The sequence below is a fragment of the Dermatophagoides farinae genome, chromosome 8 (assembly GCF_024713945.1).
Source record: "Dermatophagoides farinae isolate YC_2012a chromosome 8, ASM2471394v1, whole genome shotgun sequence".
In the NCBI taxonomy this organism is placed as follows: Eukaryota; Metazoa; Arthropoda; class Arachnida; order Sarcoptiformes; family Pyroglyphidae; genus Dermatophagoides; species Dermatophagoides farinae.
The window spans coordinates 2,848,256-2,875,803 of record NC_134684.1 but is presented as its reverse complement, the minus strand read 5'-3'; the positions used below and the strand labels follow the sequence as shown (position 1 = coordinate 2,875,803).

At 27.9% G+C, this 27,548-nt stretch overlaps 1 protein-coding gene across 1 annotated transcript; it reads right to left on the bottom strand.

Annotated features, from left to right (window-relative positions):
* Positions 1-277: 277 nt before the first annotated feature.
* LOC124495695 (uncharacterized) lies at positions 278-27,548 on the bottom strand. The gene is made up of 9 exons (XM_075733437.1): positions 26,113-27,548; positions 12,974-13,857; positions 12,208-12,876; positions 12,018-12,105; positions 11,320-11,790; positions 6,428-6,585; positions 3,370-3,530; positions 2,966-3,129; positions 278-1,462 (listed from the first exon to the last, which is right to left on the bottom strand). The coding sequence occupies exons 1-9, from the start codon at positions 27,199-27,201 to the stop codon at positions 1,088-1,090; spliced, it is 4,059 nt and encodes a 1,352-aa protein (XP_075589552.1). The 5' UTR covers positions 27,202-27,548; the 3' UTR covers positions 278-1,087.

The following is a 27,548-nucleotide window of genomic DNA, read 5'->3' as shown; positions in this document are numbered from 1 at the left end:
ACCACACACAGACGATGAAAAACAAATCATCATTATAGAGAGAAAGGGAGAGAGAGAGGGGGCGAGAAAGAAATTCCTGAATAGGGCACACCTAGATACGAATCCATAGTGTTTCATTTTCTGTATTCCAAGAAACAAAAAAAAGAAAAGAAAAGAAAACTCATCAATTTTGAGTAAGAAACATTTGGGTGAGGAGAGAGAAAAAAAAAGAAAAATTTATTTAATGACATGATTGAGGGAAAAATTTTCATTATCAGAAAGACATTTTGGATTTCATTTATTTATTTTTTTCGTGTGTGTGTAATGACAATGAATGAAATGGGAGAAAAAATGCAATGACATGAGATGAAAAATAAAAATGATGGAATTTGGGACATAAATATAAAGATTTTCCATGAAAAATGATGATAAAATGAGTAAGAAAACAACAAGAATCGAAATTCTTGTTTAATTTTTCTTTGACATCATCAGTTATTATTCGAATCATGAAATTATGGTCCACAATGATGATGATGATAACGGTGATGACTTATTAGTGTATTGTATGCTGTCGTTGTGAATAGAAGATTTTTTTTTGTGTTTTTTGATATTTTGTTGTTTTGAGTTTCCAAATGAAAATTAATGTGTGTGTATGTGATCAAAGGGAGACAATTCTGATGACAAATATGTTGATGATAATGATGATGATGATGAAAATTAATAAAAATAAATATATGATGAATTGACAATGATAATGATGGTGGATCCAATTATAATGAGATAACGATGATGATAATAATAATAATACTGGAACGATGTATGTGGACAAAGAAAAAAAAAACAATGCCGTATTCTCATTGTGATGAAGAGAATGTGACAATTAAAAATAGGATTATTTGATGATAAGATGTGTGTATTGGTGGTAAAGTTGATGTGTGTGTGTGTGTGTTTTCAAACTACACGATTTGTGCTCAAATAAAGTGTATATATGCGAAAAAAAAATTCGAATCGCTGGAACACCTGACTTTTCAGGTTGTTATTTTTTTTCTTGGTGTTTTGTATCCATAAAACAATCATTTTGTCTGTTTTGTTTCACCAGTGGATAAAATCATGCAAAAAATGGCGGCGGTGATGTTGGTTGTTGATTTTCACTATCTTTTGAATGACGTCGTGAATTTGATGCCGATGTTTCTTTGAAATTTTTACAATTTTTTTTCAATTTATTATCACAATCATCATGATGATCATGATCATGATCATCATCATCATGATTATTATCACTATTATTATGATTGTTAGCCGTTGTACTACGTTTTAATTCTGAAACAACAAGATCAGTATATAGATCGGATTGTAAAAATCGTACATATGAATCGGATTCTAATAGACTTTGAATTTTTTTCTGTGCTTCATCAAATGTAAATTTTGATGGTGTTGTCAGATTTTTTTGCACATCCATACGTAGTTGATGGTCCAGATTGACCTGAAATTAAATAAATATAGAAAATGATGATTGGTGAAAGTGGGAGAGAGAAAAAAAAAAAAGAAAATTTATTCGATTTTTCATTGCATTTAAATTGAATATAAGTAAAAATGGAAAAAATTTCGACAGCTTTTCAATTTCATTACTATTGATGATAAGAAACATTCGGACATTTTGATGGAAATTCAATCTTTCGTTTTTCGTTCGTCTTCAAAATCTTTAATCGATTTATACTGTCATCGAATTTTTTTTTTCGTTCAGGTAATAAATCAATTCTCTCTCTCTCTCTCTCGCTCTCTCTTGCTCTATCACTCTTTCTCTTTGTGTGTGTTCATGTGTGTTCCAGGAATTGAGAAAGAAAAAAAAAGAAAAGTGGAAAAAAAACATTTTTTCAAACATCATCCAAAATGGAATCACCATTTATTGCAATGAAAGAAGAAATAAAAAAGTCAAATGCAATTGAATCAAAAAAAAAAAAGTTGAAATAAATTGAAAAAAAAGGACCAGCGAAAACATGAAACTAATTGGAATGAAATAATAAATATAAATGGACATGCACCCGCACTTGATTACAATGTTTGTTTGTTTGTTCATTTTACCAAGATCGACATTTCATTGTTCAAAATATTCCGAAACAAAGACAATCAAAGCTAATGGTCTGGTGAAAGTAAATAGAGAATTGGCCAAAAAAAAAAATGCATAAATTTCAGGAATAAATAAATGAGGAAAAAAAACATTAATATCGGCCTGTGTGTGTGTTTTTTCATTTGGATCGATTGGAACCTGTGCATACATGACACATAAACACACACACAAACACATAAACGCGCACATAGGAATTATCGATTTTGTTTTTTTTTCTATATTTTTTTTTCACTTCATTTCTTCTGTGGACAAACGATAAAGAATTGACTATGAACTATAGAGCTAAATGAGTAGCTAAATCATATAATGATGTTTATTTGTTGTGTGTATAAGTGTGTGCATTGTATAATAAATCAAATGACGATGTGCACATTCAACAACTTTTGTTTTTTTTGTTGTTGTTGTTTATCTCTATTTTTCAATGAACTTGTTTTTTTTCTCACAACAAGTACCGTTATCATCATCATCATCATCGTCATTATTTAGTTTGAAATATAATAATAATAATGATGATGATGATCATTTTTTCATAGCTATGGAATTTAGTCAATATCCGTCAGTTATTTGAATGTAAATAGATTTTTCTACGTTTTATTTATCATTATATACATTCTGGATTCTGTAATGAATGAATCTAAAATTGCTAGAATAGAATCGATACGATCAATATAAACAAACACACACACATACACATACAGGAGGAGGGTGCGTTGGGCAAAAAAAAAATCCACAATTCTCGACAATAATTTATGGAAAGTGAAAATGAAAACAAAAAAAACTAGATAACGAAAAAAAAAGAATTTTTTTTTTTTTTGACAACAACTTATAGACAATCGACGACAATCAATTTTAACTTACCTCCCTTGGTGAACCAACAGCAACATAATTGTCAAAAATTTTCTTTGCACGATGTCGTAATTTACTTGATCGTATTTTACGATATTCTTCACAGGCTAACCAAAATTCAATATTCTCGTCAGAGAATTCACGACAAAGAAACGCCCGAAATAATGCTGAACCGTCTGTGTGTGTGTTTTTCGTACAGTATAGTTTTGTGTACAATGTCGAAAGTACAATTGTACGACCAATGCCAAATTCGACCAAAAAAGAAAAAGAAAAAAAAAGAATTAACCGGAAAGAATATAGAGATTTTTATTATTAGTAATTCTGTATTTTTTTCATTTGTTCAATTTTCATTCAAAACAAATGTAATAATAAGAAGAAATAAATTATGAAAAAAAAACAAAAAAAAAAAAACGTACATCGATTAGCCATAAGATCACGAAATGATTTTGACCATTTTTCCACTTCGTCACGGGATGGCCTTACAGTCGATGCATGTAATGATGAATCTGTATGACGACGACTCAAAAATCGTAGCCGTTGTTTCATATCTTCCAGGCCGCCTGATCCACTACCCGACCTATGAATATACAAACAAAAAAAAAATAGAAAAATAATGAAATTGAGAAAAAAATAAAAATATTGGAATTCTGTAAAATTACCACGTAAAAAACAATTTTTTTTTATTCATGAAATTTTCGAAATAAAAAAAAATCTTTAGTCGTTTTGTTTACCAATCTTTTTTTTTTACACACAAACATTTCATATATTATTGATTTGCTTTATGTGCGTGTGTGTGTGTGTGTGTGTGAGACAGAAAATCTTTGCAACAAATATTTATCTATTTCTTATTATCGATTCTCGTAGATTCTTGGCATATATGAAAATTATTTGAAAAAACGCAGGAAAAAAATCATGTAATATTAACACCAACATCATCATCTTCAGCCACCACCACCACCACCACCAAATCAACAACAACATCAACCAAATTTGACAACAAACTTTTCTCATTCTTTGATTATTATTCTACTCTTATTCCATAGAAATAATAGCCTGAATCTAAATTTTTTTTTTTTTGCTTTTCAATATTCTGATTCACTATTTTTTTTCTGACTAGATTTTATTTTATTTCATTTTCTTTACATTTTTTGTAGTAAGAAAATTGATTCATTCACTAGATTCTGTTGAGAATTTTTAGTTTTTATTCAACTTTTTGTGTTGTTAGTATTTCAGTATTTTTTTCCCCCGATTCTTCTCTTCCCCCCTCCTTTATCCATCAGTCCTTGATAAACAATTTCTTATTGAGATTTGCTTATCGGTAGTTAACAAAAAAAAAAAAAAAAAAAAAAAAATCCTCGCGGGCTTTGTCATCACTTTACTACTACACACATCTACGTAGCCCAAACATGGTAGTGAGCTACACAAACAAACAAAAAAATGCCATAAAAACGTCATTTGCATTCAATAACGATCCAGTATATATGTAAAAAAAAACGACAATCATCACAATGATGATGATGTCGAGAAAAAAAATTCAAAATTTGTGTGTTTACATCTTAAAGAATTCATTCAATTCATTTTCATCTGTTATTTACAATTGTATTATTTATAAACTCAGACACACACACACACACAGAGAAAGTCTATGGTGGGTGTTTTTTTTTCGATGGCTCTCGAGAGAACTCAAACAAAACAACAACAACAACAACAACAAAATAAATAAACAACACGAATTTTAAACATCACAAACATAAAGTTTGTTTATTATATATTATATATTTGTTTAAGTGGTGTATGTTTGTAAGTGACATGACAAAATTTTCATTTTTCTTTTTGTTGATTTTCTTATAGCCAATGTTGTTTTTGTTGTTGTTGTTGTTATTATTATTATTAGTTGTCTATAGAATGAAATAATTAATATTCCTTAAAGATTTCAAAGACAAATAACAGAACAAGAATAATGAGAATATTCCTGATTACCTTTCTGATTATTATTCAAATTCATCATCATCATCATTAATATAAAAAATTTAACAATCAAGAAAAAAAAATGTTCTCAAAATTTGAAGAATTAAACATTTTTCTAACATGTTGTTGATTGTCTCATTGAATTTTTGGAATATTCTGTCTGTCTGTGTGTAATAGTTACATTTACGGCTGAGAAAAAAAAACCACCGAAAAAAAAATTTAAGCGAAATGAATAGTATTTGATCATTTGAATCTATTGATCTTTGCGCTTCATTGTATGAATGTAGTGTTTAGGTGTATGTAGGTCTCAAAAATATTCATTGACATCCAATACAGAATTTGATTCAAATTTCTTCATAGTTAGATTATGCAATTTAGCTCTTGAACATGAATAAGTTTCAATAAAAGCATATGATAATTTATTCTTTTTTTTTTTTTTTTTTTTTTTTTTTTTGGTTTGAATTAACGATCAACATACATTTAAACACACATGCACTTGAATAATAATAATAATAACAACAACAACAACAAAATGAAAACAAGGATGTCACAATTGTGTAAACAATGAAAAAGTACGTCCAACTAACAATGAATGAATAGACAAAACAAAACGAAAAAAAAATAAACAACAACAACAACAACAACAACAACTGTTCTTGTTTTTATTCAGGATCAAATAATGATGATGATGAAGAAATATAACTACCCACCACATTCACCAATAATGGAAAGACAAGAAAAAAAAAAAAAAAGAATTTTGATCACAAACATTTAATTTCATCATGTTGAATCAACAACAACAACAGTAACAACGAAAAAAAAAATAATCGAAAATGATGATAATGAAAATGGGTGCAATTCTTTCATTCATACACACACACACACACACTTCGCCCACAAGTTCCAAATGGTTCATATACTTGGACATTTTCTTTTTTTCCAATGATTCAAATTGTTCATTTTCATTCATTGCGTGTGCGTGTCAATGTTGAATGCACAAGATGAAAATAATAATAATAATTACAATTTATGATTGCGTAACAAACAAATGGTGGTGAGCTAGTTTTTCCATGTAACATGTGAATCCATTTTTTTTTTGTTTTGTTTACAAGACAATCGTCATCATCATTTACAATGGAAAAAAAATTAAGTTTTGATAATCTAACTACTAAATGTCAATGGCCATCAAGTAGGAGGTATGATTCAAAAAAAAAAGAATTCAAAAGAATTGCATGAATTAATGAGGACTCGATTAAATCAGGTGATGACTACTAAATCAACGTCTGTGTCTGTGTGTGTGTAATATAATTGAATTCGAAACAATTTCATTCCACTTTCATAATGCAATAAGTGGTTTTTTTTCTCGATTCCATAATGAATTCATTTCAAGAATATAATAAGCTCTATTTTATCGATCTCTAAGGTATCATATTATATCGAATTACATTCGAATAAAAAAAAAACGAAAAATAAAAGATAACAAAACAGAAAAAAAAATTTACTTACATTGCATCATGTTGATCATGTTGATGATGATGATGATGATGATAATAGTGATGACGTGAATGACGTGAATGATCCTGTTCATCATTGCCATTATTGCCCGGTGATGATGATGATGGACGATTCTTTGTTGATTTATCTTTTAATCGTCGTTTCTTTGACTACGTTTTTTTTTTGAAAAGAAAACAAAAAACAAAACAGAAAATCAACGAATAATAATAAATAAATTAATTCAGTCATCAAGACAAGATAAACATTCACCAAAAACACCAATCAACAATAATGTCTGTCACTAAGTACAATTTGATGACGAACAAAAAAAAAAATAAAAAGAAAAATTAATTATTCAGCTCATAGAATGAATCGATTAATTTTCAACTGTTTTTGTTTTCGCTGTACTGATTTTTGTGTGTGTTTAATTTTGGGTTTCCAAGACCAAGACCAAGACCAGTCCAAAATCTCAATAAATACACTGTGCATGCGCGTTCACTATATGTTTATTCTATGCATGTGTGTTTTCTTGAATAATTTCTATCACAATCAAAATGCCAAAATAGGTTAATCGAAGATTGTATAGTGTGTGTGTCGACACAAAAAACAAAAAAAACCAAAAAAAAAAAAAAAAAACTTCCGCGATAGTGAAAATGATGAAATGAGATAGGAAAAGTCTATGAAATCAATGAAAAATAAATAAATAGAGACTGATAGAAAGTTTGAATGAATCAATATAAGTTTTTTTTGTCTTTTGTTAGGCTAAAATAAAAAAAAATTATTATTCATTATCTCATTCTTTTATCAAATTTCCATAGAATTTAATAATACCGATGATATAATCAAAGACAAAAGTTAATATGATAAAATAGAACGGATATGAATCAATGAAATTTTCAAAATTTACGCATTAAAGCAAAAAAGTTGCAAAAAGGTTCCTCGGAAGCATCGATAACTCATACATTTTCTTTGATTTATTTTTTTTAATGAAAAAAAAATCACAAGATAATAGACAATGGCTTTTTTTCGGCCAGAATCGTTTCTTTATTCATTTGATTTGAATGAATTTAAATTCGATTCATTATCCATGACGACAACAACAACAACAACAAAAGAATCACTGAGAAAGTTCATTATGATTCAGATGAATTCAGTATGGATTCTATAAATATCGTTTCCATTATCTTCATCATCATGACAATTATCATGAGGCTCATAAGATTTTTTTTATGAATTTTTTTTTTTGGTTCGCATTAAATTTCATTCTAAGAAAAAGGTATTTTCAAATGCAAATTTCCGGTGTGTGTTTGTGTGTGAGTGTGTGTGTGTGCGTACACAACACACGAAAAAAACTAAACAAAAAAAAAACCGGGAAAAACATTTTCAATGAATTTTTTAGTATTGATTTTCTACACTCGAATCCGGTTATCAAAGTCATCAAATGAACGGTTCAATGAAGCCGATTTTTGCTTTTTTTTTGTGTGTGTGTGTGTGTGTGTACATTAATAAATGAAAAAATGATTTGTCCCCTCTTATCGATGGCGTCGTTTTTCGCGTTCTCTTTCGTTATTTTTATTCTTTTTTTCCACTATTTTTCAAGGAAGTTTCTAAAAATAGAACAGTACACAGAAAGCCAGAAGATTGTTTTTCCATTTTTGGCATGTGTAGACAACAAAGAAAAAAAAATAGAATGAGAATGAGAATGAGAATGTTCTTCGGGTGAATCACACAATATAGATTGAATGCCATCATCATTTTCATATGTGTGACTATTGAGTCTCAATGATTCAAGTTAGACAAAAGAAAATGAAAGAGAAAGAGAGAAAGAGACCGAAGATCAGACAAATCTGAAATCATATTGAGTTCAATATTCGTTGATAATGGAAATAGCCGGAATAACGTTTTTCATGGCTGAATTATTTTATCATTTGTCACAATATATAGTTGTTATATAATGTATATAATGTGTATATATATGTGTGTGTGTGTTTGAATGAATTTCTGATTGATGGCCGTTGGTTGTTGTTGTTGTTGTTGTTGATGAAAATATTTACACATCATCATCGGAACGAAGAGATCAAGATTCTTGTTAAATTGAACCATTTATATATACTGTAGTTTACAAATTCTGTTTCATTGTTTTTTTTTAGCCTTTGGTTTTTTGTTCTCTCTTTATTTTTTTATTGTTGACTTCCAAAAAAAAAAAAAAAAAAATTCTAACCAACTGTATATTATTGTATACAAGCAAACATTCATTGATATAAAATCGAATGATACGAATGACTACAACAACAACAACAACAACAATGATGATGACGAAAAAAAAAATGAAATGAAACAGTAAACAGGTTCCATTTTGATAATATCCGAAAATAGCAAATTTTTTGTTGTTGTTGTTGTTGTTGTTGTTGTTTGGTTGGTCATGTTATTTATGAAATGTGTTTATATTTTTGTACTTCATTTGGGAATTCTTTGACCAATAGACAAAAAAAAAAACTAAACATCAAAACTAAACATAAAAACTACACAGATTTGTGTATGTGTGTGTGTTTGTGAATAGTGGGCGAAAAAAAATATTACATGTTAATGTAAAAAAATGTCGAGTAGATATACCAATGAATTGTTGTTGTCGTTGTTGTTGTTGTTGTTGTTGTTTTTTCCTTCCGAATTCACTATATAACCATTTTATATTATTCAAAGATCAAATGTTATCATGTGAATACGTAATTTTTTTTTGTTACTTTTCCATTTTCATCAAAACATTCAACAACACATACATAAAGTTTGAGTGTAGTGAATGAATTTGTGTCCTAGAATCATGTTTTATAATTTTTAATAAATGTAGTGAATGCATCATGCATGCATGCATGTTAATACGATCAAAATAAAAACAAAATCATCGGAATTAAAATTTCATTGAAAAGAAAAGATTATATTACATAACAACAACAACAACAACGAAGAAAAAAATCATGTGAACTTTGTTGTTATCATCATAATCTATAATGGCCATCATATATTTACATACATTCACAATTTAATCATCTTTATTATCAATCAATCAATTTTTCTCCTATTTCATCAATATATAATCGTAATCATTATGATCATTACGGTTTCATCATCATCATCATCATCATCATCATCAGAATATTGATGATTTTCTTTGATTTTTATTTTCTTGTTCCACTTTATTCATTAATTCATTCATTCATTCATATTTAGATGAATATTGATTGAGATATGTTCGAATGTTGATAATGATGATGATGATGATGATGATGAAATCGATTTTGTGTACATCACTAATTTTTTTTTCTGTGATTCTGTGACAAGAATCTTTTTTTAGTTGAAATAATTATTACATAAGAAAGATTCTGCTTCATCGTTCCGAATAAATCGATGAAAAAAAAACTGAGAAAGCCCAGAGAAAATGTAGAAAAAAAACAACAATTTCGGAGAAATTCGTTAATAACAATAATGATTATGAATAAAAAAAAAAGAAGAATCTTGCTGTTTTTTAGGATTTTCAGACTTTTTTTCACCCTCTACTGGTTTTTTTTCGATTTTTTTTTTGTTGAAACTTTGATGCAATGAAAAAAACTTTTATTCTCATTTCATATTATTTAAATTCTATGTTTTTTTTCCTAGTTAATGGTTAAGTGTTTTCATGATAGGGTTAGATGCAGTAGTTTCTTTCAGAAACTTTTTCCACCTAACGAAAAAAAAACTTTTAACCGATTTAAGTACGATCTGGCATAAACCACATTCAATGATGATGATAAGAATTCTTCCACATCACAGAATCCATTTGACAATGACAACAGCAAACAATAACGATATGAAAAAAAAACTTTCATTTTGTGCTTTCATTAGCATCCAAATGAATGTCAAACTATATATATATATGTGTACCGTATTCTAGCCATTAGTTTTGGTTTTGGTGGTTGATCCAGATTTTTTTCTTTTACTTTTCACTATTAAAATCAACATGGCCAAAAAATAAATTAGAGAAATGATCGTTTTTTTTTCTTTGGTCTTGTTTCGAGAAAAATCTTCATTTTCTTCATTTAAATTGATTGATTTACAGAAAAACGAGAAAGTTTTGATGAGCAAACCCCCAAAAAAAAGATCATCATCATCATCATTAATATTGGCAAATCGATTTCTAGTGGACAAATCCTCTTAAGAACAAATCTTTATGTTGAGAATGCAATTATGAAATCTTCTAAAGACTAGAGCAAATGAATAGTGTGATAGGAATCATACAATTCATGGACTCTTGTCTTGTGAAATTTAATGAGAATAATAATTTTCATAACAAAATTAAAAAATTTTAGCAAGAAACTCAATAATCTAACCTTGAAAAAAAAGAACAAATATCATAATAAACCTGAAAAAAGTTCGAAGACCTTTTTGGATTACGAGAAAAGTTTTTATTTTCATTTTCTCAAAAATCAATTGGCCTTTTTTTTGAACACAGACAATGATGATCAATCTTCATTGAAGTCAGAATAAAACCAGACCAAACTAACCAAAAAAAAAAAAAAAAATGAAATTTTGTTCGGGCAGCATCAAGATGAACATTTATTTGATTGATTGATTCGGATCCATGAACAAGAAAAAAAAGGATCCTGCCAAAAAAACAAAAAAAATGGAAAAATTTCCATGACAAACATCACCATGTGAATGATTAACGGATATAAGGCCAAACAAAAAAAAAAAACAAAAAGCAGACAAACACAAAAAAGTTTTGTTCCAATGAACTTCAACTTAATTAATTTTTTTTTTGTTCTTAACATATAGGGTTTATTCATGTTTGTTTGATGAACAATAATGATGATGATGATGATGATAAAATAAACGGATAGTAATACAAAACCGGAAAAAAAAGTTTGACTTACCCGTGATTTTGATTTATTTTTACTACTACTACTACTACTACTATAATGTGATGAATGATTATGGCCAGATGATTTTGTTGAAGCCGCAAACATTGATGATACATTATTATGTTCATTTGGTGGTTCATGAGCAAGAAATAATGCATATGATGGTACATCTTTACTTGCACCAGCACTATGTGTACGTCGCAATAATCGTACAAGACGTGTTGCCGATGCGGAAGTAATTTGAGCTATAGAACCTTTACGTTTACGATTTGTATTTATCGATTTGCCAACATTATTATCATTATTTGATCGATATTTTGATGATGATGATGTTGATGAACATTCATTTGTATGAGTGGTTTTATTTTTCGTTGAATTTGTCGTTGCTGTTGTTGCGGTTGTTGATTGTTGTTGATCACTATTAAATTGGTCATCATTTGATGTTACATTATTGCGACTATTTGAATTGGAACGATGTGATTCCTATATAGAATTGGGAAACGAAAAAAAAAACAAACAAACAAACAATCGAATATATTTTAGTGGTAAAAATATGACAACAATAATAACAAATAACAAACAGAATTATTATTGGCACAGAAAAAAAGGCCAATGGCAAAATTCTTATTCATTATTTTCTTATTGTTCATTTTATTAATTATATTGTATTGTATATTTGTATTTATCGATATATATTAAATGAAACTTACAAAAGAACGATCGGTATTTAATGATGCACCAAGTTTTTGACACAAAGAATCTGGTAATAATAACGATGCTATTATGGCCGTCATACTACTATATGAATATGAAAAACAAAAATTGATGAATGATTGTGTTTTTCATGGTTTTTTTTTCATGGAAATAAATGCCAGAATAAAGTAAAATATTTCTACATACTTTTTACGTTGTTTTGGTTTCTTCATATTTGTTGTTATAGTTGTCGTTGCTATCGATTCACGATGATGATGTCGATTATTATTATTATTATTATTATTGACATTTGTATGATCATCAATATCATTATTGGTTGAATCATTGTTAGCTTTGTCCGATTGTTCATTGTCTTTATTCGATATTATTGATTTTATTGTTGAATTTGAATTGGAATTCGATTTACGAATATCACTACAATTATCCAATGATGTAGCCATTGTTGTTGTTGTTGTTGTTGTTGTTTTTAAATGTATAAGATTACGACATAATTCATCGATTAATCGTGAATGTTTGTTCTTTTTATTACTAACTACATTTTCATTTCCGCCACTACAACCAACATTACTACTACATCCATTATCATTTTTATTGTTATTATTATCTGAATCCATTTGGATTAGATCTTCATAGATGCCTTCTTCTCCATCATCATCATCATCGTCATCATCATCATCATCATCTGGTGTACCTACACCGACACCAATACCGGCTGCAGCTGCCGCTGCAGCTGCTTGTAACAATGTTGCTGCCGTTTGTTGATGATGTGATGATTTCAGGAATAATTCATCCACCGATAATGTACAATGTTTAGAATGTATCGAATGGCTACTTAATGAAGAATGATCTTCATTTCTATAATTTTTCATTTTTTTTCCAAGAAAAAAATAAATTAAACAAAATAACATCATTTATCAAATGGAATAAAAAAAACCGTACGAAAAATACTTACATACTATTACTACAACTAGGACTTGGTGTACTTAGTTCGGATGGACTAAGACCACCACAACTTGAATTTAATGGTGATCGTGAACCTGATTCACGACGATGAATATATCTTGGTTCACCAGGTACAGCCAATGAATATTTACGTTGATAATTCATATTCACAGGTCTAGTTGATGCCGTTGCACGTGTTATACGTGTATCGATTGCACTTTCTTGACTATATAATGATGTTGCACTATTCATTTCATCATTATTTAAACTACTATAACTACTACAGCTATCCGGTTTTGTTTTACCAGTATTACCGGAACCACCGGATCTATCTTCCGATTGTCTGGCTGATGATGTTTGATTATCAACAATTTGTCTTGAATCATCAATAATTCCATCATCATCTTCAAAAGGATCAACATCATTATTATTGTTAATGTTATTATTGAGATTGTTATTATTATTATTATTATTATTTGCCATCATCATTGTCATCATTGTTTCCATATTATTTTTATCGGCTGTTGTTGTACAATTCACATCTGTTGTCATATGATTTTCATTTATTTTCTGATTTGATAATGTAATCAATTCAGAACAATAATAATTTGTTTTACTATTCGATTGAACTAGTTGTTCTTGTTCCAATATTGAACCAGATTCTTGTTTTTGTTGTTGTGGCTGACAATTTTGTATTTGATCCACAATAATAGTATTATTAGTTTGTGATGTTGTTGATGATGCGGAAGTTACTACTGTTGTTGCTTTCAATGACAATGAACGATTTTCTTCAATATTTGTTTGTTTATGATTATTGGAAATATTTTCAATAGAATTTTGATCAAAATATTCCAAACAATTATCACCATTGATTGAATTGAATTTATCTTTTTCCTAGAATAAAAGTAAACAACAACAACAGCAACAAAAAAAAAATGAATACAAATATACAAATGATTTTCAAATTCAAATAACTTTCAAAAGTAAACAACAATCGATTGTGAATATCGATTGAATATCGTTTTGAGAATCGAAAAAAATGACATACACACACGAACACATTCTAAACTATCCAAATTCGAATGTGATCAAACAAAAACAAAAAAAGAGTTCTAAAGTTGATTTTTCTTTGGTGAAAATCTGGATCAACTACGTTAATTCTAATAATAATAATAATTGATGACGACAAATACAGATATACGCACATACATACAAGTCATGTGAATGAGTAGGTGGTTGATTTTTTTTTTTTTTTTGGTTTGGCATGGCTTGAGATAATGAAATGAATCTTAATCTTTTAGATTATTTTTTATATACAAACATAATAGAATTTGATCATGACATTTTCAACACCATAAGATCTCAAATGATTGATTCATTTATACAAAAGAAAAAGAATGAAAAATGGAACTAAAAACAAACAAACAAAAACAGAAAAAAAAATGAAAACAATAAAAGCTGAATGGATGGAAAAAACAAAACAAAACAAAACAAAACAAGTAATTGAAAACAATGATGCTTGGGAAAAAAACATGAAAAAAAATAACAGCTAAAAATCGAAACAACAACAACAACAAGAATCGAATTGAATTATATCACATTTATACACATGAGGAAGTTGTGTAAATTTTGTTTGTGTGTGTGTGTGTGTGTGTATTGTTTGCTTACATCCGTCACTCACTTGGAAAAAAGAAAAAGAAAAAAATTCTTACAACTTTCATCATCAACAACAAACGATGTGAGAGAAAAAAAAACGAATAAAAACGAATAACAACAGTGATTCTGTGAACAATGAATTATGTTGAAAAATGTTTAAAAAAAACACACACACACACACACATCAACAACAACAACAATCATCATCGAATAGTGATGATTGGCAAAAACGATCAATAATCATATGCATACAAAAACAATATCCAAAAAAAAAAAATACAGCGGACACTCTACTCTAAGAACAAAAACAAAAAATGTTTCAATATCCAGTTGAAATTTCATCAATTTCATCAATCATAATGATTTATCAATTTATTTGACAGCCAGCCAAAAAAAAAAAATCATCATCATCTGTTGGTTCTACATTCTTCATTTTTTTTTGTTCTCTCCATTGGAAAAGGTCAAGAATTTTGAAACTAAAAAAAAAACAAATTTTTTATTTTTTGGTGCCAAGTCCAAATAATCGTAATCAGAATATTCAAGTACACCCACTGTAGTATATTGAAGTGTTTATCAAGAGAAATATAATAAAAAAAAGGTCAAACAAACAATTGATTGATCCACAAAAAAAACAAAAACAAAAACAACAGAATAATCATGAAAAGCTTCGAGTTAAAATTAGAATCACACACAAACACACGCACACACACAGAGAATTTTTTTAAATGAACACAGCAACTAATAATGTATGTTCACGATTCTTGCTTGATAATGATCACTACAATTGGCAGTTAGGTTACAACAAAAAAAAAACAACAACAACAACAAGAATTTGTGACGTAAAAACATTATTGATGAAGAATTATTGTTTTATTTTTTTTTGAAACAATTTTTATTTTGATTGTTTTGAATGAAATGAACAGAATAATAAATACCGAGAGAGAGCTAGAGAGAGAGAGAGAGAGAGAGAGAGAGAGAGATCAAACAGAAATCACACAGACAGCTTTATATTATATGACAGCTTAGATGGAATTGATTGGCCTGACTAAATGAATAAATATATAAATGTCTGCTGCTGCTGCTGACACTAACAGATATCCGATCGACAGATCAACCAAAATCTATATGGAAATAGACACAAATGAAACATTATAATTGATTTTTTTTTGTGGGAAATAAATGGAAATCAAATTTGTTCAATAATTATGATGATGATGATGATGATGATGATGATGATGATGATGATGATGATGATGTGAAGGAAAATTATTCAAAATTGAATTTTTTTTTTTTTTTGATTATAGTGATAAAATATTCACAGCCATATAGGAAATCATAGAATCCACATTTCAGTAGATTTTTCCTCATAAATTATTAACTTGATTTGTTCCATGTGTGCTGTGTGTGTGTGTGTGTGTGTGTGTGTGTGTGTGTGTGTGTGTGTGTGTATACAAGCATACACGAACATGAAACATGAAATTTGGAACCAAAAAAAAAAAAAAAAACAACGATGATAATCAAATTCAAGATTCATGCAAATAAAAAAAAAATGCCGAAAAATCATGAGCTTGTCATTTTGAATCTTTTGATTATTCAAGAAGAAAAAAAAGAGGCCATAATGTAAGATACATTATCAAGATTCTTGAGAACCATATATTCCAATGTTCCACAAATTGCATACATTATTAATTATGGATTGTATGTATGTGATAGAATATTAATGTAAAAGGAATGAAATGATTAGAAAGTTATCAAACCAATCTGGATCCAATTACAGTCAGTCATCATCAGTCAATTTAAAGCTGTTGATAATTTCATTCTATTTGGTTTTATATGTGAATAATTTTTTTTTATATACGAATAACATGTTAGACTGATTAATAATGAGTATATATTTAGGTAAAATGTATTGCTGAAAACATAACGATAAGATACAACATCAATACACACAACATCAACATCAAATAACAGCAGAATAAAAAAAAATCAGAATATTCAATGATATTATATATATACAAAAAAAAAAAAAAAATACAGTGACACATCGCCATTCATGTGTGTGTGTGTGTGTGTGTGTATGATGAAAAAAACGGTTATTCACTGCAAATGACAAGATAACAATTCGTGAATTTAATTTTTTTTTCAATTTATTTCAAGGTTTTTTTTTTATCAGTAATTATAATAATAATGACAACCTAGCAAATCGGATTTAAAGATAATTTTGGCGACAACAAACAAACAAACTACCATTTCATAAAGGGTAAAAATAATTCAAGCTGAGTCAAAAAAAAAAAAAAAATAAAAATAAAGGAAATTAATTCAACGTTGTAACTGCTCACGATGTTTGTTTTTTTTAAAAAAAAAATTTCATAATAGATGACTAAGCATTTTTCTTCATTCCACTTTTTTTTAAAAAAACCAAGGTATTTTTTTTTGTTTTGGATAAAAAAAAAATTCCAAGAAACCATCGTGTATGAAGAATAAAATGCAATGAGAATAAATCTTTTTCTTGTTTCGTGCTGTTCTGTTCCAGATATTTTTGTCTTGTCTTGTCTTGTTTTTTTTTTTTTGTATCATATTTTATGTTCAATAAATGAATGAAATATGACATTTACATCATTGACATTATTGTGTCCGGAAATGGTAGTAAATCCATTTTCTAAGGACAAAAAAAAAACCACTTTTTTTTCCCCACTGTAAATATGATGACAATGTTTATGAATTCATACAAATTGTAGTTACATGTATAAAGAAATGGGGAGAAAAAAATGATGATAATAATTGAATTTATGGCAATAAATAAACAATGATGATGATGTATAGTAGTGTAGATACAGGTTTCAAGAAAAACTGCTGCACACAAATGAATAGTTATGGAATGGAAAGAAAATCTATAAGAAAACAACAAATTCCTAATCAATTTATTTCGATGAAATAACCAAAAAGCTAAATGAACACACACGCACACAGACATAGAGAAAAGAATGTTTCAATTGAATTGAAATTCCATATTGTAACAGCCGGTAGTCGTATGACATTTGATTCTATGACATATGGTCGTTCTGTTTTTTTTTCTTTGGGGTATATATTCTCAATTTGATTCTAGTTCGATTTTTTTCCGGTTTTATATTGAACAACAACGATAATAATGATAAATAAATGTTGAACGAAGAAATAAAAATGAAAATAAACATAAAAAAACTAGGCTAAAAAGAAAGATAGAGACATACTGGCACACACATAAATATAAACAATTGGAAACATTAAGATGAACAAAATTTCAAAAAAAAAAAAAATTCCACAATCACAAAAATACAGATGAGAAAAAATGTTTTCATTTTTCGGTTTGCCACAATGGAAAGCCAAGTGAAAAAAAAAATTTCAAGAATCATCATCACTTTATTTGGGTGTTTGCTGTTTTTTTTTTTTTTTTTTTTTTTTTTTGGTATAATTTATTTTGCTATTTTCATGTTCAACCAAGCATCAAACTAACCCTTTGGTTAATTTTTGGTAAAGAAAATTATATATGATTCGATTCAATTGAATTTAATTTCATTTTCCAACACCATTTGCCATTTTTATAGCGAACAAAATTCGAAATGGCAGCCGTGTTTTTTTATTTTTATTTTTATTTTTTCTCTCTGTGGTATTATGTGTGTGTGTGTGTGATAAAATTTTATGAATGAAAAAAAAACTTTTTTCATAATGAACAAATAAAAAAATATGGCCTTTAAATTCAACGGTAAAAATCATGTGGCCTGATTTTGACTTGGAATTCACAACAACAAGGAGGAGAACCAAAAAAAAAAGGAAATTTCATCAACATTATTCTATTAGCAGGAATTTTACTTTCACTACTTTTGATAGTTATTTGTCAACTGGATAAGAATATTTAGATGGAAATAAACAACAACAACAACAACAACAACAACGTCGACAATAAATAAAATTTGTATGCAATAAATGTGATGTGAAGATGATGACGATGATGATAATTTTCAAGCTATTAATGAGAAATACATTTCAATGAGCATCATTGCAAAAAAAGAGCATAAATCCACTTTTTTTCTACATGAATAATAATAATAATAATGATGATGATAAATAATAATAATAATAAAAAAACATGGCCATTGCTTTTTTTTTGTTGATGAAAAACAACTTTTTTTTCATCATCAACAACAACAAACAAGAGAAAAATGATTTGCTCGTCGTTTTTTTTTTTTTTTTTGGTGAATGAGAGAGAGAGAAAAAAAAAATTATATGGTTATGATGGAAATGAAAATGGAATAAATTAGAATTGCATATTAAAATACAAAAAAAAAAATCATGTTTGGATGGAAGAAGAATCCGACAAAAAAAGAGTTGAAAAATGAATAAATGAATGAATGAATGAATGTTCATAATAAAAAATTAAACAAATTCATTGGAATAAAAAATTTGCCATTTGAAACCAAAAAAGTGTTCAGAGAAAAAAAAAATCATCTTATTATGATATACTGACCCTGGGCTGATGTCAATAGATGAAACGATTTTCACATTAAGATTCTTTTCATGATAGAAACTTGTACTACTGAAAACATGAGAATTTCTTCAGGCAATTGATGTGAAAATGAATACTGACTACTTGAATATTCATCAACACCAGTGTTATATAACAGCATCAATTTTTTTCACATTCAAAGTTTACATACAAAAAATACCACAGCTATCATGCTGACAACTGAAATTTGGCAGAATTTTTTTTTTTTTTTTTGTATTCAAAAAAATTCAAAAATCACTTTTTCAATATTATAACAGCGAATCAATGTGGAATCACAATCAAATTAAATAAAATGAAATCATCCAAAATAAAACTTTTGGTCGTATAGTATACAGCCACAAACAATTCATAGACAGTGAAAAGTTGTTATTATTGTTGATGTGATTTAGTAATAAAAAAAACAAATTGAACTCGTTGAGATTTTTTTTTATTTCACCAATTCATTGATCCAGAATGGAATGAACCAAATAAAAAAAAACGACATTTATTAAAGTACAAGAATCGTGAAAAGTTTCAACACATGCACACAGACACATACACACAGACAGAACATACAATCAAGACCTATGTATTAGATAGAGATGAACTATTACCACTGCTGTCACCAATCAAAATGAGAATTTTGGAAATTCTGAAAATTCTTGCCACGATACTTTTTATCTCGTTTTCAATGATTCATATGTGGCCAATGTTGGAACAATAATAACAACAACAATAATATTGATATATACTATACAATATGAAAGCGACGACGCACAAGTAAGATGGGCCAAAAAACCCTGAACTAAAAATTCAGAACGTGTGATACCATTACAAATAAATATAGGAATAAACATGGGCAGACGCCATATGAAACAACAACAACAAAAAAAAAATTTTCGTTAATTTCGATTCGACTCATCATCATGGAAAGTCATCATCATGGAACTGATGTTTGTTTCAAATGAAAAACAAAAATGATGATAAGGATGACAATGAAATATAAAAATGAAATCTCTTTACATCTAATTTATAATTTATATATAATTCACACTACTAATTTGATGTGAATATATATATTCTTAAATGTAAACGGAATCTTTATTCATGAAACTTTTAGCATTAAAAAAAAATTCTGTTTCTGATACTTATAGATTGTTATTAGTTCAAGGATTTTGTTATGTAAAAAGAAGAGTAAAAATTTTTTTTTTTCAAAGTTTTAGAATCGAAGGACATAATTTAAACTTTTTATTGTCAACGTGTACAGATTCTTTTTTTCATTCATTCATTCATTCATTCATTGTTCATCATCATCATCAATCTCAATTTTTTTTTGGACGGAAAAAAAATTCAGAATTTTTTTTTGTTTGGACCTTATTGTCAAATTCTATAGAATTTAAATACATATTTAACAAAACATAATGACAAACGAAATTCAATTTTTGAAAATTTCAATCTGAAAAAATACACACACACACACACACACTCTTACATAAAAATATTTAAGAACATTGAACGAAATGGAGAATTGGACGAAATGACAAAAAAAAACAAATTCAAACAGTCCATCGACCAAAATCATGACAACAACAATAGCAACAACAACAACAAAAATGATGATGATGATTATGCTAATGATAATTGCTTCATTGGAACTCGATTTTTTTTTTGAAAATCAAAAAAAAAGAAACGCAAAAAATATAGCAAAAAAATTTACTCGAAAATAATAAAGATCGCGTGATAAAGAAAATGAGCTAAAAATAGATCTTTTCTACTTCTCATTCATTCATTCAATTACCATTTTACATCCTAAACAATGATGACAAATTTATTCCAATAAGAACCAGAAGGAAAGAAAAAAAAATACCACCATTTTTATTCCTATTGTAATCGATTTTATCTGGAATTTTTTGTTTTCATGTGTGTGTGTGTGTGTGTATCTTGCTTGTCAATTCAATTCTTGTATAGTAAATGGTACAGTTGATATTGAATAATAATGGAATTTGATTGAAAAAAAAATTATGGTCTAATGTGATTCATTTCATTTGGAAAAAAAAACATATTATTATTATCATTATAATCATAGAAATGGAATTCATTTTTTTTTCACTTTGTTAACAAATAAACATTTTTTTTCTGGTTTTCTAGTTTTGTTTGTGTCGGCTATTCATCTTTTCATTTTTTTTTATTTTATTTTTCACCCTATCTATGATGGTCATCGTACTGATCGGTCATAATCGCTTTTAACTGGGAAAGAAAAAAAAACCAAACAACCAGATTTGATGGAAAAGTATGAGTAAAACGAAAATGAGCATCATTAATGACAGATTGAATGATTCCATACATTCATATTACCAGCACTAATAACACACCCACCACAAACCAAACATTATCATCATCGTCATCATCGTCATCATCAGTTATGATGGAAAAAAACGATAAAATTATCATTATCATAATCTAGGAAACAAAATCATAAAATAATGGATGGAAAAAAAATTTTTTGTGATAAAAAATTCCGGCTTATATACAGAAAAAAAACATACATTGGTAATCATTATTGAATCATTAATTGAAGAATGAAATGGAAAAAAATGAAAAAATTTTGTCGAAAATTTTTTCAAATTTGTTCGCCATGATGATGTCTTTGTCGTTGTTGTCGTCGTCTTCGTCTTAGTAGTAGGCCGTAATGATAAACGATCATTGAATAACGAATTTATCGATAATTTTGATCTTGATGTTGATGATGATGATGAATCCATTTCATTGATTGTCTTTGTAGCTTTGATAGTGGTGGTGCACATTTTATTTATTTTTTTATACAGTTAACAATTGTCGGCTTTTTTTCCGAATTTCTTTTCACAATTTTCATTTTATTTGTATACAAAAATGAACAACAACAACAACAAAAAATGGAACAAACAAACATCACATGCCATTTGATTGTATGGATTGCCATTTCAAAGAAAAATTCTAGGCCTCATATACAATTCTTGAACATTGAACACAAATGAACCGAAACCAAAACATAAAACACCCATTTCATAATGATACAAGATGTTACAATAATAATAACAATAATGATAATAGAAAGGAAGAAAAAAAAGAAGAAAAAAATCACTTCCGCATTCTGGTTTCATGGTTGTTGGAATGGAATCATTTTTCATGTTTTGAGTTTTGCTTTGCTTTGCTTTCTCATATAATACTTGTATCATGTGTGTGTGTGTGTGTGTGTGTTTGTTCAAATAAAAGATATTCGAATAGAAGACATAAAAAACATTTCAAAGTTGATGATGATGATGATGGGAGAAATTTTCATTTTATCAATCAATAATTCCACATCGACATCGATATGGACAAATAAAAAAAAAATGTACATCATCACAATTATGATGAACACATCAATGATGAAAAATTCGTATTTGGATTATGCATCATCATCATAGTCGTTTTTTTCATCTTTCAACAAGTAATAATTATCTAAGAAATTTGTCTGAATAGATATAATCATTTACCATTATCGTCATCAGCAATATTCGGATTCGTGATGATGATGATGATGAAGATGATGATGATAACGATGACGATAATGAAAATTAATTATAAAATGATCCAATCATCAACAGCAACAACAAAAAAAAAAACAACAAAAATCAAAACAACAACAACAACAAAAACAATCAAAATGATGAAAAATTGACAAAAAAAAAATGAATAAATAAATATGAAATGTTAAAAAATGACGAACCAAAAAAAAAAAAAAAAAACGCGCGCCCAAACATATACGCACATATATGTGTGTGGACAAACAAACAAGAATCAACAATAAAATGGAAATGATGATTTTGATGCATCAAGTGGTCATTTATAAAATTTCATCTATTCAATTGACGTCATCATGTGAATGAATGACGAAATGAATAGAAATTTTTTTTGTTCATTCCACAATCACTTAAAATTGACCATCGTCAATTGATTAAATGATAGTGTTGATGAGGATATTGATGAATGTAACATTTCTTTTCACTCTTTCTCTCTCTCTCTCTCTCTCTCTCTCTCTCTCTCTCTCTCTCTCTCTCTCTCTCTCTCTCTCTCTGTTGCCAAAAAAAAATTATATGAAAATCATCTTGACCATCATGATCACGGTTATTTTTTTACATATTCACTGATGTTTAGAATTGTGTGTGTTTTCAATTTTTTTTTTGTTTTGTTTACAGGTATTTTTCCACACTATCAATTCAAATAAACGAAAAAGATTTTATTTTGATGGTCATTATGGCGTAATATCATCAATATCAATCAGATAGATATTAATGTTAATTAACTGCTACTAATATTCATATCAAAATTCAGATGATCGATTGATCAACATTGGATTATTTTAGCAAAAATAAAAAAAAAGAGAGAAAGAAAAATAAATAATTCCTTTTACATTTATTGATTTACAAAATCATTGATGAGCTAATTTTAAATCATCCACAATCATTAATGATCATATGGTTTTTCTTTCCGATACTATTAATAGCCAAATGTTTTATTTTCATTCCATTTTTCAAGGTCAAAATGAATGATTAAATATTTGTGTGTGTGTGTGTGTGTGTGTGTGTTTGTGTGTGTGTTTGTGTGTGTGATTTAGAGCAATTCAATTCATATATATATGTTTATATTTGTTTATACTGACGAATCCATCGATGACGACATAGCTGTTGTTGTTTATGATAATGATAATGATAATGATAATGAATTGAATCAAATTGAATCGTTAATTCAACATTCAAATTGATGATTAATTCATTCATTTTATTTATTGAATGTTAATGATGGAAATAATTTTGAATTCAATTCAATTCTTATGAGATATGAATAATTTTAGAATTCAATGAATTCAATGATTATCAAAGAAAAAAAATTCTGATCATTTTATTCTATAAATACACCCATCAACATTTTTATATGAACAGAAATGAAATGCATCGATTTTATTGTTTCAAACAATTTAGATTTTGTTTGTGTGTGTGTGTGTGTAAGTGTGTGAATTGAATTTGAAATTCTCTCAGATCTTTTATCCAAATTACAAATGGTTATTTATTGTGTAATTTTTTTTGTTCTTTTTTCTTTTTCATTTCATTTCATTTGATGATGATCCAAATCACTTGGGGCATATGAATGGTTCATGTGTGTAACAGTGTGTATAGTTTTTTTTCTATTTAAATGATAATTAACACTAAAGGCTACTTCTTTTTTTTTGGGTCACATTTTCGTTGCATTTTTTTTTGCTTTTATTTTTCATCACTTGTTCAATGATGATGATGTTGATCATCAAGAATTTGGTTCAATTTTAATTAAATGGAATGAGAGAGAAAAAAAAATGAAGAAAAAAAAAACGGCATCAATAATGATTTCGTAATACCATGGTCACTTTGTGTATCATCGTAAATACGTAAACACGCACACACACACACACACACACACACACATGTATAAAAGATAAATCCTGGTATCGATAAGTGAGAGAGAAAACAAGAAACATTCAATATGAGTGAACATTGTTTCCAATGTGAAATATAAAATCGAATGAAATTAATAGCGACACGTACGATTTTTTTTTCATGGCGCAGTAAGTTTCACTTTTTTTTCATCATCATCATCATCATCATCATTTAGAATATACATACATAAGATTAATTCTATAAAAGAAAACAGAATCTTAGCTACAGCGATTGAATGAATGAAAAAAAAAATTTGTCCTTGCTAACAATATAATAAAATCAAATTCAAAATGACATTGTCATTGTCAGATTTTTATGTTCCAGAATATCGATATAAATGTTATAAAGATTTAATCATCAAAGAATTTGTGATCGAGAAAAAATTTTATTTGAAAAAACAACACCGCCATCTAGTATCAAGAATCGTAAAGCGACAATGAATTTTTTTTTAATTTTCATTTTTTTTTATTACAAATTTCACCACCAGATTCTGCTAGCTGTTAGAATGAATAAAATGGAACCAAAAAAAAAAAAAAAAAAAAATAGACAGGAATAAAATAGAAATTTAAATTGAAAAAAAAATGAGGAAAAAAATCAAACATGATGTTTCTACATAGTCTGCTACAATGATAGATAGATATTGTGTGTGTGTGTGTGTTTGTGTGTAGGCGATGTTGATGTGCGGTACATTCATTGGGAAAATGAAATACAGAATTTTCCCAACAGAAATAAACTTTGAAATGGGAATAAGAAAAAATCAACAAATAAAAAACACACAAACACACACACACACACACACGAATACAAGACAAACACAAGTCAAAAGCAAGAAAAATCAATAGTAAATTCTATAGAAAATTTTTTTTTTGTTTCACTCAAAAATGTTTGAACGACAAAGTTTGTGTTCTATCTAATTTTTTTTGTATCTAATTCCAAATGTTCATCACCATCGTTTTATTCATGTTTTGACATCAAAAAAAACAACGAAAATGCAATTAATTTTCATGTTTTTTAATCTTCATAAAACAACGACGATAACTGTAGTATTCTCCAATGGAAACAACTGACACAACTAATGAAAAAACATACTAGAAACACACTAGATTCACTATGAGAATACGGAAAAAAAACAAATGAAAAAGTTTGACCGGTCAATATATATTATATGGTTCAAAATTATAAGGACAACAACAACAACAACAACATTATGCAACAAATGTAACGAATTTTTTTTTTTATTATTCAGATTTTCATCCTAATCTTTTTAATGAAATTCTGCGAAAAAAAAATTACCAAAATTAATGAAAAAAAATGTTTGAGAATACAGATTTTTAAATTTACACAATGATTCTCACTCAAAAATTACTCAACACAGACAAATGACGGAACAAACCTGTCAGAAACACATTTTGTTTCTATGTCAATTATAAAACCAGGCGTAAAAAAAGTCAAAAAAAAGAATAAAAAATTTTTGTTGCCTACCTTGAATGTCTGATTTTGTTCCGTTGACGATTGTTTTTGTTGTATAGAATCTGAAAGTTTTGTTATTGATTCCATTGAATCGATGCAAAGTATTTTTGTTGGTGAACTTTCATCAATGATGACAACAACATTTGTTTTGTTGTTATGATGATTATTATTATTATTATTATTCGTATTGATCACATTGTTTTTTTGTTTTTGTTTTTGTTGTTGTTGTTGTTGTTGTTGAACCGATGATGTTGATGATAACAAAAGACGTGATGATTTTCTTTTATTACGTTTTTCATCATTTTTCATTCTCATCATACGTTCCCAGGATTTTTGTGCTTTATCTTTCTGTATGATTGTCGGTACAGAATATCTAGAATGTTTTATTTGTTGTTGATTATTTATTGAAAATGATAATGATCGTAAACTGCCTAAGAAAACGGTTTCCGGTATTGATGAATTACGGAATTGCTGCTGCTGTTGTTGTTGTTGTTGTTGTTTTTGATTTGAATTTATGTTTTTTGCATAATTTCGATTAAAAAGTTTGACCAAATTTGGACGTATTGCCGACAATGATGATGATAATGATTGTTGTTGTTGTTGTTGTTGTTGTGTAACAATTTGTATCGCCGATGATGATAATGATGATGGTGTTATACAATTACTACTATGATTTTTATGATGACGTAGATAGAACCAAAGATTTTTAATTTCAAAACTTTTTCTTTTACATTTTTTATTATCAATATTCTGATAATTATTATTGTTATCATCATCATAATTTTGTTGTTTTATTCGTTGTTTTTGTTTTTGTTGTTGTTGTTGTTGTTGTTGGTGTACATTATTTTTATTACAGCCATCAATCATATTGGATTGATTAGCATTCTCATCAATACTAATACTACCATCATCTTCGCTGTAATCACTATCATCATCATAGTCGTATTCGTCGTCGTCGTCGTCGTCGTTGTCTTCGTCATCAATATCATCCGTATCATCATCATCATCATCGCTGTAATTATCATAATTTGGATTTGGTATTTGTAATGACAAATTTTTCATTGTCACCATACGGCTTCCTTGCTGTATTTTTGTTATCATAGATGTTGATGATGATGGCCATTGTTGTTGTTCATCATATTCATTTTCATTATTATTATTATTATTTAAATCTACATTATCATCTTCATCAATAATAACAATATTTGGTGTAATTTGTGATCGCCAACCAATATTATTGTTGTTATTATTGTCGGTATTTGTTACACCTGAACCTTGTTCACATTCTTGTTGTTGTTGTTGTTGTTGTTGTCTAGATCTTATGATACATCCGTTGATATTTCCATTGTGAGTGCTGCCACCAACACCGCCACCACCACCATTACCACTACCATTAATAATGCCGCAACAACAGCAGCAACAAAATTTTTGCCTTAATTTCTCCAGGA